This window comes from Athene noctua, chromosome 15 (assembly GCF_965140245.1).
Source record: "Athene noctua chromosome 15, bAthNoc1.hap1.1, whole genome shotgun sequence".
Classification (NCBI taxonomy): domain Eukaryota; kingdom Metazoa; phylum Chordata; class Aves; order Strigiformes; family Strigidae; genus Athene; species Athene noctua.
Genome location: NC_134051.1, coordinates 13,445,217 through 13,457,412, shown reverse-complemented (window position 1 = coordinate 13,457,412; position 12,196 = coordinate 13,445,217). Strand labels below are relative to the sequence as shown.

The 12,196-nt window shown below is 41.3% G+C and overlaps 2 protein-coding genes across 4 annotated transcripts in view; one reads left to right on the top strand and one right to left on the bottom strand.

The window, feature by feature from the left end:
* Nucleotides 1-7,095, top strand: part of NDE1 (nudE neurodevelopment protein 1) — a 15,417-nt gene extending 8,322 nt beyond the window's left edge. Inside the window, 8 exon segments of the mRNA XM_074919515.1 lie at nucleotides 456-497; nucleotides 499-564; nucleotides 566-606; nucleotides 941-1,077; nucleotides 2,131-2,310; nucleotides 3,326-3,417; nucleotides 4,444-4,580; nucleotides 5,697-7,095. Of these exon segments, the coding sequence (XP_074775616.1) occupies nucleotides 456-497; nucleotides 499-564; nucleotides 566-606; nucleotides 941-1,077; nucleotides 2,131-2,310; nucleotides 3,326-3,417; nucleotides 4,444-4,580; nucleotides 5,697-5,790 (789 nt within the window). The 3' untranslated portion in view covers nucleotides 5,791-7,095.
* Nucleotides 7,096-9,075: 1,980 nt separating this feature from the next.
* MYH11 (myosin heavy chain 11) overlaps nucleotides 9,076-12,196 on the bottom strand; it is a 61,725-nt gene continuing 58,604 nt past the window's right edge. For 2 of the 3 annotated variants that reach the window (XM_074918951.1, XM_074918952.1), the window contains one exon: nucleotides 9,076-9,791. In XM_074918951.1, coding sequence (XP_074775052.1) covers nucleotides 9,653-9,791 — 139 coding nt within the window. In that variant the 3' untranslated portion in view covers nucleotides 9,076-9,652. The remainder of the gene's footprint in view (nucleotides 9,792-12,196) is intronic. The other variant, XM_074918953.1, reaches the window with a different exon arrangement.

Sequence of the window (12,196 nt, the reverse complement as noted above, 5' to 3'; positions counted from 1 at the left end):
AGTGGTTCCACAGCAGGTGTAACAGTGTCACACTTGGATATTTTTTTTTCTTGTTATTTAGGCTCCTAAGTACTGCTTGACTTTTTTGTTAGAGTTGAAAGTAAGTGATTTCTCTTGCATCCTGCTTTGTGTGTTGCTAAAAGCTCTTGGGGCTCAGAAATGATGCCGAGTCTCGCTGTCTGGGAGAGCAAGGAATGACCCCTGTGCTGTGGAGGTCAGGAACTGCTCCCTGGCACCATTGTTTGATAAGGAGTGACTGGAAGAGCTCTTGTCTGATGACAGCCCAAAAGCATATGAGCAATTGGCTTTGTTGGCATTTTACCATATGTAAGGTAATGTTTCTCAAAGAACTTCACAGCATCTGCCTCTGCCTTTAAAGGGGATCAGACAGTGCCACAGAAAGAAAACATGCATTGCTAACTCCCTAATGTGCTGCTTGATTTGCCTTTGATTAGGAAAAGATTGAAATGCAGCATTCGGAAGGATACAGGCAAATCTTCTGCGCTGGAAGATGACTTGGCACAGACAAAAGCTATTAAAGATCAACTTCAGAAATATATTCGAGGAACTCGAGCAAGCAAATGATGACTTGGAAAGAGCAAAAAGGTGACCCAACTTTTGTGTTTTCTTTTTCCACCTCTGTTCTGTCCCGTGAGCGGGGTATCACTGAGCTGTTTTGTGATGCTGTGCTTGGCACTGCCATTCTGAACTAATCACTTAAGTGATGATTGTGATGAAGAGGTTTTGTGGCAGATGGGAAATGCGATAAATTTTTTTCTCTCCTGTTCCCTCCACTGCACTCTTTCATATCTTACAAGCTAAATAATAATAAGACAAAGCAAACCAAACAAAAAATGCAACATTAACCCTTTTGTTGTGAGAGTGTTCCTCTGTGAGCTTGAAGGAGCTGGTGGTGATATCTTGTGCACTTTTTTTTCAGAGCCACTATAATGTCTCTGGAGGATTTTGAACAGCGTTTAAACCAGGCTATTGAAAGAAATGCTTTTCTGGAGAGTGAGCTGGATGAAAAAGAAAACCTTCTGGAGTCCGTGCAGCGTCTGAAAGATGAAGCTAGAGGTTAGACAGAAATTACTTGTATCTCTCTCTCCCTTTCTCCCCTCCTGGCTTGTAGCTGTTCAGTCATCTCTATATATCTTAGAGCCTGGCTTTTAAGTTTGCATCTTCTAAATCCACTATTTGAAATGCTGAAGCTTCAAGACTGTTCCCCCCACGCCTTGAACTCCTGACCTTGTTCCAGAGCAGCTCATAGAAGCAAAACTCTGTTCCAGCCTTCTTCTAATCTGTGGTAATGCTTTAGCGGGGGTTAAGAAGAGCCAGTCCAGCTGGGGCATGTGCTAGTCTGGCTGACCCATGAAGGTCAGCTTTAATAACCATTAACCTCATTGTTTCCTGGCCTGTGAAAAGTGGAGTCAATGCAACACTAATGGGGCAGTAAAACAGGAGGGCTGTGACTGACTTCTAGTTACCTTTAAATAGCTTCATGTGCTAGCTGCTTGATATTTGTCAATAAGGCTGGGTGAGAAGAGCTGGAAAAACACCTTCTATTTTCAGATCTGCTCAGGTTCTGTGCCCTTGAGTGGTTTCTGTAAGCTATAGCCAGCCTGTGGGACAAAAGTGCTTTATCCCTTGGCTAGATAATGGTGTGGCTTCTACCTGGCCTCAGCTCAGGTTTCTTTCATGTGGAAACCAGTGTAGAAGAAGAGGGTGCAATAGGTAGGAACTCAACCTATCAGGGAGCTGGAATGTAGCCAAGGTGTGCCAAGCTGCCTAACCTCAGACTTGGTGTGCCTCTGCTTACCAGCCTGTAACATTTGGAAAGGAGTTAATTTCCTGCCTCAAAGGGAACCTTGTAAAAGGGTATGAAAATTGAAGCCAGATAATAACAAATGGACTAATACTACAAAAACATCTTGAGCCACAATCCTAGAAAAGCCTTTAGTGATCATCCAGATTCTGAACATATGCCTGAAATAATCTTTAAAAGGATAAGTGACTTGACTTCACTCCCACAAGGGGAGAAAAAAGCTCTTTTGAACTAAAGATTCTCCCCTGTTTTTATCTTGATGGATACATACTCCAAAGACTTGATATGTGTTGTCTCCTTCACAGATCTACGACAAGAGCTTGCAGTGCAGCAGAAACAGGAGAAACCCAAAACACCGATGCGAACTACCCTGGAAACAGAAAGAACAGACACTGCAGTTCAAGCATCCTTATCCGTGCCTTCCACTCCCTTGGTGCACCGGGCACCCAACATGAACATATCCACCCCTGCAACATTTAGGAGAGGTGACTGACAGGGAACCGGCACAGAAATACTATTTGCTCTTGTTTTTACTGTAACTTCTGGCTAAGGGAGGAAATAGAAGGGAGAAGAGTTGAGTGTTTTGGTTAAATACACCTAAATCTAGTCACCATGGTCTCACTATTCAGACTGTGATTTTTTTTGTTGTTGTTGTTTATTTACAGGCTTTTCGTTTCTATTTGAGTTGAACTGTCCAGCAATAATAATAGTGAGGGACAAGATAAGCTGTTGGGACTTTACTATTAGTTCACAACTGTTGCAGAGATGTTCGGCTAACTTAGGGGAAGGATTTTTAAAACTTCAGTATGATCTTTAATGTCACACTTGTTGCTTGAATTGGCTTCTCTGTGAGAGTAGGTGCTCTTTGAGAGAAGCTTTCTTTTTACTCTGGAACAACAGGATGCTGACAGCTCATCCTGGGTTTTTGTACTAAATGACTATGTCTCTGCTTCCATTTCTTCCTTCTTACTTAAAAAGCCAGAAACTTGTGTAACTGTTCGTGTGTATATGTAAATGAGGGAGTCATACCGTCACATTCTGATGATTTGATATTACATCTCTGAGCTCTAACCAAGTTTGATTGTGGGCATCAGTATGCTTAACTTAAAATCACGTGGTTTGTGTGGAGGAATTAATGCTTCTGTAAAAGTGAGAGAATTTGGTGATTTGCAGTAAAATGAGAGATGATGGTCCTCTCTGAGGAGACATCCCTCTGGTCCCACTGCAGCAACAGAGATGCAAAGTAGGCTGGTAGAACAAATCTGTAGAAACCCAAGCCACAGCACATCTAGAGACTTTAGCTTAGGACAGTGTAACTTGAGCTGTCTCAGGGAGACAGTGCTTCATATTCCTAAAGGATATGAAAGATCTGGAGATGAGATCCAAAAAGATGAAGATACTGATGTTTCCTCTCCTCTGCATGTTGGACTATCTTTTGACTTCCAGTGTCAAAACTTTTTTTTTCTTGAGTAATGTATCCTTCTTTAACTTGCCCTGCAGGTCTTGAGGACAGTTATGGTGCAACTCCTCTCACACCTGCTGCAAGAATATCTGCACTTAACATCGTGGGAGACTTACTGAGAAAAGTGGGGGTGAGTGATTACCTGCTAGTTAGTGCTCTTGGAAAGGTAGAGCTGTCTGAAACTGCAGCCCGTATTATTTGTGCTGCTGCTCAGGGGAGTCTGGAAGGAGTATCTTGCCTGCAGGTTAGCTAAGCATGGCCTTGAAATGTGATCCAGACTTTCTATGTTTCTGACCAGCCCCTAACTACAGATGCTGTACTCTTCTAAGATCTTATCCACATGGGATAAGATCTTCCTCTACAAATTTCTGAAAATGCATATGCAGAAAGAATAAATCAGCATGAGTAAAATAAGGAGGGATCTGCTCCTATGAAACACAGAGAAGAAAGCAGGCTGATACCTGGTCTCCAGGGGGCTTCTGGTGAACCTTAAGAATCCAGTAGTCTTTTGAGCAAGGCCTAATGCCATGTTAAGCTGTAGTTTGATATTTAAGGTAGTGCTGTTCTGGAAAAGTTATCCCATGACTTCCTTCTGTTTTCTCCCTTACCCCAGTGCTGTGTTGATACAGCATTTATATGACTTTTTGATGGGCTGAGCTGCAGAGCTGATACATCTGAAGAGTAATCCAGCAGCAAAGGTGGGGTAATCTAGGATGAGAGCCTGTGGTGGAGAATAGGGTGTCACTGGTTCAGTACCCTCGGGTATACCACCTAGTACATACAACGTCATATGTGTCTAGGGAAGCAGAGAGCTCAAATGAACACTTAGTGATCTAAAACGTGATGCCTGTGAGAAAGATGTCAAAATCTCCCTGAGGAAGCTGAAGACTTTGTGTTCCTGCTGGTGGACAGCATCAACTCCTTAACTTCCCCTACAGAAACAGCCATTCGGCTTTAGAGGGATCAGTGGCTTCATCTCTTCAGAAATTCACAACTTGTGCTGCACTGGGGCCTCACAGGTTCTTCTACTAGATAACTCATTCTGGAAAAAAAAAACAAACCACACTCTTAATGCTGTCTTGGTGTGCCACAATGCCATCTTGTGAAAGAGAAGGGTGATATCATCTGACACTTGCCTCATCTGTGTTTACATTAGGCTTTGGAGTCCAAACTTGCATCTTGCCGAAACTTTGTGTATGACCAGTCTCCAAACAGAACCACAATGTCCATGTACATGAACAGAGATGTCCTTGAAACACGCTTGAGTCCTCATCAGCCTCTGTGTGACACAGGGTGAGTGCTGTTCTCTGCTGTTGTGTCTTTGTGAGAACTTTTGGTGTTAGAACTTAGTGACTGGTACTGTTCTAATTAGTAGTATATCTTTGTTTTGGTAGAGACAGATTTGGTTTTGAAAGATATGGAATTAGTTATTCAGGATTATGATTTGAATGTTTCAGATCAGTTTAAAATTTGGAATCACTAGCTGCTGAAATTCAAAGATTAGCTGGAATTAAGTTCTGAGAAACCACAAATTTGAAGCAAATGTAACATGTTTTATTATAAACCCAGTGTTTAAATGGAATGAAGTACAACAGAGGAGCTCTTACTGGTTCAATTTGGTTTATGCTTATGCTCTTGTACAAGTGATGTCTCAGGAACATTATGGTGTGTTGGGACTTCCCTTAGCACAGTTAAGATTCTCATTTATGGGAGAACTGGTGAAAAAGCAAATAATGGGTTCACTCAGAATGCTTTACTGTTGCTAAGATCTCTTTCCAAGAACAGCTGACAGGAAATTAACTGACTCAATTTATAAATTTGTCTGAACATTTGAACTGTTTACAAAAAAAAAGAAAAATCAGCAAGTTTATCACAAATTGCAGTTCAGTGTCTGTTTAAACCCTGCCAATTCTGTACTGCACATTCTTTAGATTCTCTGTAAATTAAGTGCCTACAGTACAATTTGTTCCAGACTTAGTTATTCGGCTAGACCCTTGCGCTGAAGATACTGGTTTGTCCTGTTGCCCAGTGCCCAGAGTTGTTGTGTGGAAAGAGTGCTCCACATTGTGCTTGCTATCCCAGTCTGAGGAGAAACCTCATGAAAGCTCCTACAAGAAAGCTTCAAGGGCCATACATTTACGTATTCATGCAGCTGATGATATATCTACTGCTGTAATGCTAGAACCGAAATTCCAATACCTGTAAAAGATAGCCTCTCACTACTCAGAGGGAAACAGAGCCCTGTGTTACAGTGGAAACTCAGCCCGGTTAAGCAGTGGGCTCACTTGGTGCTCAGAGTGGTATTCTCTTACCTGTTGATTTCTCAAACTGAGTGGTGTACTCTGGAAGTTACTCCGAAGGTGGTAACACTGAGCAAGAAATGCATTAACTTCTATTTTGTATTTGCAGGTTAGTGAAACGCCTGGAGTTTGGAACACGGCCTTCAAATATTCCAGGACCAATGAGCCATCCCTCGCAAAGTGTTGTCAAGATGCTGCTATGAAAAGCCTGGCTGGCTTTGGAAAAAGAACGAAAAAAAAAATTTAAACTTTAGTTTTAAAGAGAACATCAATGAGCAAACAAGCAGCAGTCTCAGGATAAGTGAGAACTGAGCAAGAAGCTGCAATTGGCAACAGCCTCCTGTGGCCTTGTTTAGTCTGGCCTCTTGGTGGAGTTCTGTGGGTAGTATGATAAAGCAATGCTGCCTAGCAGTGTGGGGCTTAGAGTTGCTTCCTACATCAGTTGCTGTACGTAGCTCCTCGAAAGTTGCTTCTTTCAACGCTGCCAGTCAAATCCATTGTCCCTCTATCTACAACAGAGACCGTATTCCCTATGCAGCTCCTCAGGCTTTTGGTGTTAATACAGCACCATGGTGTTCTGGCTGAAATTCTGGTTGTGCTGGCCTTCTATCATTGGTGTTGTGTGCTGCAGTCACCCCAATTAGAGGAGTGTTTTTATGTGGAGAAAGGTGTATTTCTGTGGGGAAGCTGCCCAGCTCTCTGTGGGATGTTTGCTGGGTCAGAATCTTGCTATGCAGAAACCTGCCTCTGTAGTGGTAAGATGCTTTTGTAAGCTATGATTTACCATTAAGAATAGGTCATGGTTAAAGGTGAGGAATGCCTGATGCTTAAGAGTACTTGGGAGATCCCAGAGCTAACAGCAAGATAGGAGACTTTGGACGGGCTTAGCATATAGACATTTCTTTTTGCCATATTGTGGCTCATAAGGCCTGGCTGTTGTAGGAAGCAAGAGACCTGATTAAGTTCCTAGTTCTAACATCTTAATAGGTGGGTTTTACTGCTTTACAGACCTCCCTTTATTAATGTGCCTTGGGTATTAGTGATTTTTTCTTGGAGTTTTTTATGAGAATATATGCTTTTAGCTGTTACTCATTTAGTCATGTTTTTTAACCCTTCATGCTAGACAAGTGTATATGAGTAGAGGACTATTTTTAAATCTGTTTTTTCCCCTATAGATTATTACAGCATTTTAGTTTGTTTGTTTTTTTTAAATGGAGTAGGCTCACTCACAGTATTAATGTACCTTACGGAAGCCTGTACTTGCAAAAATGATCATGACTACACAATTTATGTTTTTTGCAAGGGGTGGGGTAGGGAGAGCTTACATGACAAAAGAATGCATAAATGGGTTTGGGTGTTTTGGGTTTTGTGGAGTTTTTTTAAGAAAATACTGTGAAAACAGCCACTGTTGCATCTATTTCTCTGGAGTAGGAAATAACCACAGATCATTCCCATACCTACAAAGTTGGCTTAACTGGGGAACAGAATAAAGCTTATTTTGAATGCTAGTTGTTGATTCATTTTGATTTTTTTTGCAAGTTGTCACTGTGGTTTATGCACAGATGTTTCTCATCTGTTTCTGATCAATGAGGCTACAAGAGACATTGCTTTGCTGAATCATATTTAAAGATTTTCCTACACCTCTTTTCACGGTTTCCTACCCTAAAGTATGTAAATACTGACATAGCTGAAGATGCCTCTGGGATTTACAGTGCTTAGTATTGGCATTGGGGGCTCTTAAAATACCAAACTCTGGCTATGTTAACATGATTTTTGTCCTTTCACACAGGGAGTTGACACTTTTCTTACCCATGAGGAGCAGAAGTCTGTGGGCTATTTTGTTAGTTGTGCTGACACATGGACTGTGGTTCAGTGGACTCTGTAGCCTGGAGGGATCAGTCAAGACAAGCTGCATTTCCCTTATCTTGCCAGAATTTGCCTGCTTGGTGAGCAAGTTGGCTTACAGTCAGATTGAGATATAGCCTTGAGATAAGCTAGAAAGTTGGAAAATCATGGCCATGCTAATATTATATATTTTACAAATATACTATTAATGTGACTACAGATGTAATCAGAGAGGCTAGGGGTGGATATGTTATTAAGAACTACCAAAATTCGGTCTAGAAAGGTCACCTCTGTAATGGTATAGAGAGGAACTTTTTTTTTTTTAGGAGAGAAACTTCTGTTCAGCCACTGTTGCGGAAGGATGCGTTCTGTAGTGTTACTAAAGAAAATGTTACTTATTTTGTCCCAAGCTTTACAGAACAGGGACTGGAACCCTAGGGCAGTGCACTAACTATGAGACCAACCTCTACCATTATGCATGTGAATTTTCTAGGTTGAATTCCTATTAGAAGTCTCCATGGTCAGTGTGCCGGTTCTGCTCCAAGCACTGGTGCCTGAGACCGTTCTGTATGAAGTCTGACTTCCTTGGTCTCCTTGTTCCCACACATGCAGGCTCACAAGCTGTGTGTTTAACAGCTAGCTCTTGAGCATGTTTATAAAGCTGGGCTGCATGGCTGATCAATGAAAAGGTCTTATCTGATAGTCCTAACCCCTTCCTCTGCAGCTTGTAATCTCAATCACTCTAAACGGATTCTTATTTAAACTCTTACTTTACTCTTTCATGAGCAGAGAGAATTCTTTGGGTTCTGATTCTGCTGGCTAAAGGGTGCCTAGTCTGAATCTCCAGTTCATGAACTCTGTGCTTTCTGGAACAATGCTTAGATTTAGGAGATGATTGCATTAGCTGTCAAGGTAGATGTTTTTGCATGACTTGCTCATAGTAGTTTAAGGTTCACTTGCTGTACAGTCTAAGACATAGAGTAAGAACTTTACTTTATTTAGACTAACTCTGCACCTGGCGTTGCTGTGCATGGCTCTCTACTGCCCCAGTGTGACCACAAAGCTACCTGCTCTCTGAAAGTCCTAGAGCTGCATGGATATGTGGTAGGTCCTGGTAGTTCTCAGGAGTGGTCTGCGGTCCTATAGTGCCCCAAAATTACAAAATAACCACGTGCTGATCCTTTAATGCAGAATAGCTTGGCTTGCATCACTGCATTCAGTGTAGGCTGCTGTTTCTGATTTAGAGGCTTTAGTTGGAAATATACCTACACATACAGACTTCAGGGGTGTTCAGTTGCTGACAGACAGACACTTAGGGCCCTGCCTGCCTTCCAGAATGCTGCAAGTCTCCTGCAGTTCCTGTGTCATGTTTCTCAGTCCTTGGGTACATCCTAGGGCACCACAGTTAGCGCTGTGTGTCCATGAGGTAATCAAACCTGTGTCAAGTACTTCATGTCATTTTATATTCACCTCAGTGAACATTTTTTTTTTATTCCTTGAAAAGCAGTTGCTTAAGAGAAAATCATGTTTTTCTCCCAGTGGTTAGAGATGACCTCTTTTAAAAAATATTTGAGTTGTAAAGAAGCTGTACTGCATCCCCCGTTCTGTTCAAGCATGCTCTATTGCACCCAAGTTACATCTGTACACAAGAATACTGGAGTAGTTTTTATAGCCTTTTATTAGTGTGTAAGCACATCCATGGTGCATATAAAACTGTAACAGTTGACTTAATTTGAACAAATGATATTTTATTTTTCAGTAAGTGATTAAAAAGGCACTTCCACCTTGTGAATGGTGCATCAGGGGTGTAGTAACCAGGAGAAAACCCTATATTAATCAAATACTCAACACAAAATGAAAGTTTAAGAAAAAATTATCTGACCAATGCCTTTTTGTTTTCCTTTCAACAGTCTCACAAATCCTGTGTAAACTATAGTTCACTGGGATTGGAATCATCTGAGGTACTAGAACTCACTTTCTCTGAGATTCTCAAAGTGAATGACTCTGAGCATTAAAAAACCCCCCCACCTTTTCAAATACACTTCATGGTAAAATAAGTTTTGGAGTACTTTTAACATCAGTCTATACATTGGAGACAAGGCAGTTGTGCTTTTATCATTGTCAGAGGAGTGGGTGTATGTGATCTTGACACTAAGAGTAGACTTATACAGTGCTAAATATCATCCTCCCCCTGCTGCAGTGCAATTTTTTAAAGCGTGTTTATTCACTGGCTTTTGTTCCATTGAAATCTCCATCTCTTGCATCCATTTCTTCATCACCTCCTTCTGTTGCATTCTCAATTATTCTTCTGCCTCCAGATCTACGGGGTGGGGCAAAAGATGCTGGCTCATTTCCCCTCCTGCAGTAAGAGGGAAAAAAAAAAAATAAAATCAGGTATTAGGTCATCTGCTGTCCTCACAAATAAGTATAGAATTTTGGAACGGGACCTGTTGGGCTGACGTTTTTAAATGCAGAACAGCCAAGAGTTGTGGGCTTCTAATACAACTTTCTGTTCTGCGGCATATAAGAATAATTTCTGCACAGGTTGAGACTCCCAGTTGCTTGAAACAGTGATGGGATTCCTGTACTTTTATTTAAAGTTCTCATCTGTCCCAAGCCTCTCCCCCCCTCTTCATTTCACTGTTTTTCCTTATGGGGACTGTAGCTGACTGTGCTTGGAAGGAATGGGAAAGGGCCCTGCTTGCACCCACAGCACCAGGGGATTGTCCTTCCTGACCCTTCAGAAGAGCAAGGAGAGAGCAAGCTTGTGCTGAAATTCTGACCCGCAGTCTGAATCAACCCACCAGTTACTGAAGGCCCATGAGACCTGGGACTGGAGTGGTTCTGCAGGTGTCCACAGGCATTTTGGAGCCTGCAGTCCCTCTCTGCAAAGGCTGCACTGGTCAGAGCACCTCATCATGACATCTTAGGTTGTGAGTGGCTCACATCTCTCCCAACAGAGAGAGGAAACCATTGCTGCTTTGGAACTCAGGTGCTGACAACAGTGCAAGTGTCTTGCAAAAGAGTTTATAGAAAATGATTTTCCCCATCTTACCCCCTTTTTCTCTCCCATCGCCATATATTTTATAGCCACAGCCCAAGGCAGGGACGCTTTAGTCCTTCAAGGTTAATTTTTTGGGGAGGTGTGAGCAAGTGAGGCAGAAGACGGGTTCATCTCTTCTTGTCCTCCGTTGCTACTGTGCTACAAAACACTTCAGTTTTGTAACATGGTTTCTCATTTGCCCCTTATTAAGCAAACCTTTGTAAAGGCTTGAGACCACAGACATAAACAATCAAATAAATTCATGATCACTGAATATTGTGCCAAAATTACTTAATTTGGTGTTCAGTACATCCGATTCTGCACTTTTGGGTACAGCAATCATGCATAAATATTTAAAGGCTTGTCTTGTCCTTGCAAAAGACTAAGCCAGTGGTGTTCCTTCTTGAAACAGCTATTTAAGTCCCGAGTTCAATCTTCCATAAAAGGGAAGTGGGTAGGAACATTGGCTGGACTAACTTATTTCAGAGGCCCAAATCTGTGTTTCCAAGGTGGTCTGTTTTCCACATTTCTGCCCTTAAACTTCAGTGTGAGCAAGCATTTAGCTGGATAATAAAGCTTCATTTAAGATCTGCTGTTAGTTAACTGTAGTTGTTCTGGTGCTGATGGCATGTATTGAACAGGAGGATGTGTCATTTCTACCCTAGCATGTGCTTGACAGTCTAACAGCAGTGACTACTATTTTGATAGATACTTGTTATTACTGTTTAACAACAAAGTACTAGTCAGGTCAGTAAATTAATTCTTGTCACTAAAGGAAGAGCTCTTTATCCCCTTGGACTCCTGCTGTCTGGACTCATTTACTGAGAAGTCATTTGTAATAGTTGGGGTTTTCTATGCTGCAGTAATTCACTGAAGTGTTATAAGAACGTGGGACTGATGGGGAGTAACAGGAAGAGTCTAACCAAATTGTGCAGTACACTTTTGGCTACAAAGTGAACTCCTGATCACACACTAACTACTTATTAATGTAAACTGTTACAGTATGCATAAACTTAATGCTACTTTAAACTGGTATTGGCCCTGTAGAAAAACACTTTTTGCTATATTTACTCCTCTTAAACAGGTTTATGGGTTTGATAATATTCATGTGGTCATTCGCATTAGTACCTTTAGAATAATGCATCCAGTTGAGACAAGCCTTAAGCATTAGTGATTGCTTTGCAGCTCTGTATTTAATCTACCTTTGAACAAGTGCTACTGGAGTAGTGCTTGAATAACAGTCTGACTGGAAATATTAGGCTGACTAAAAGGCACATGCAAGGACAAGACATCATCTTTAAATATTTGTGTATTCACAGTGAAATCCAGCATATGTAAAATAGAAGATATACAAATATTACAAGGCAGTAGCTCTTTAATTTTTGCAACAGCAGGTATTATTCCTATCTCTAGAGAATGTGATAAAGTATAATACTATGCTGTGCTAGGTTACAAGGTGAATGTTAATCTCTGTTTCTGTGCTTTATGTTTTAATAACAGTAGTCAAGCAACGTGATGTCTGCAAAATAGCTCTAAAAGTCAACATAATACCTATTTGTAAGCAACACAGGCAGAGTGCTATGTAATGAAAGGCAAGACTTTCTCTTTTGTCTGTCATTGTATGGTGTAAGTGTGATAAATCACATGCAAGTAAGATCTTCCCAAATCTCAGGTGAGTTAGATGAGATCTTACCTTAGAGTCAGAATTACAATATGCATAA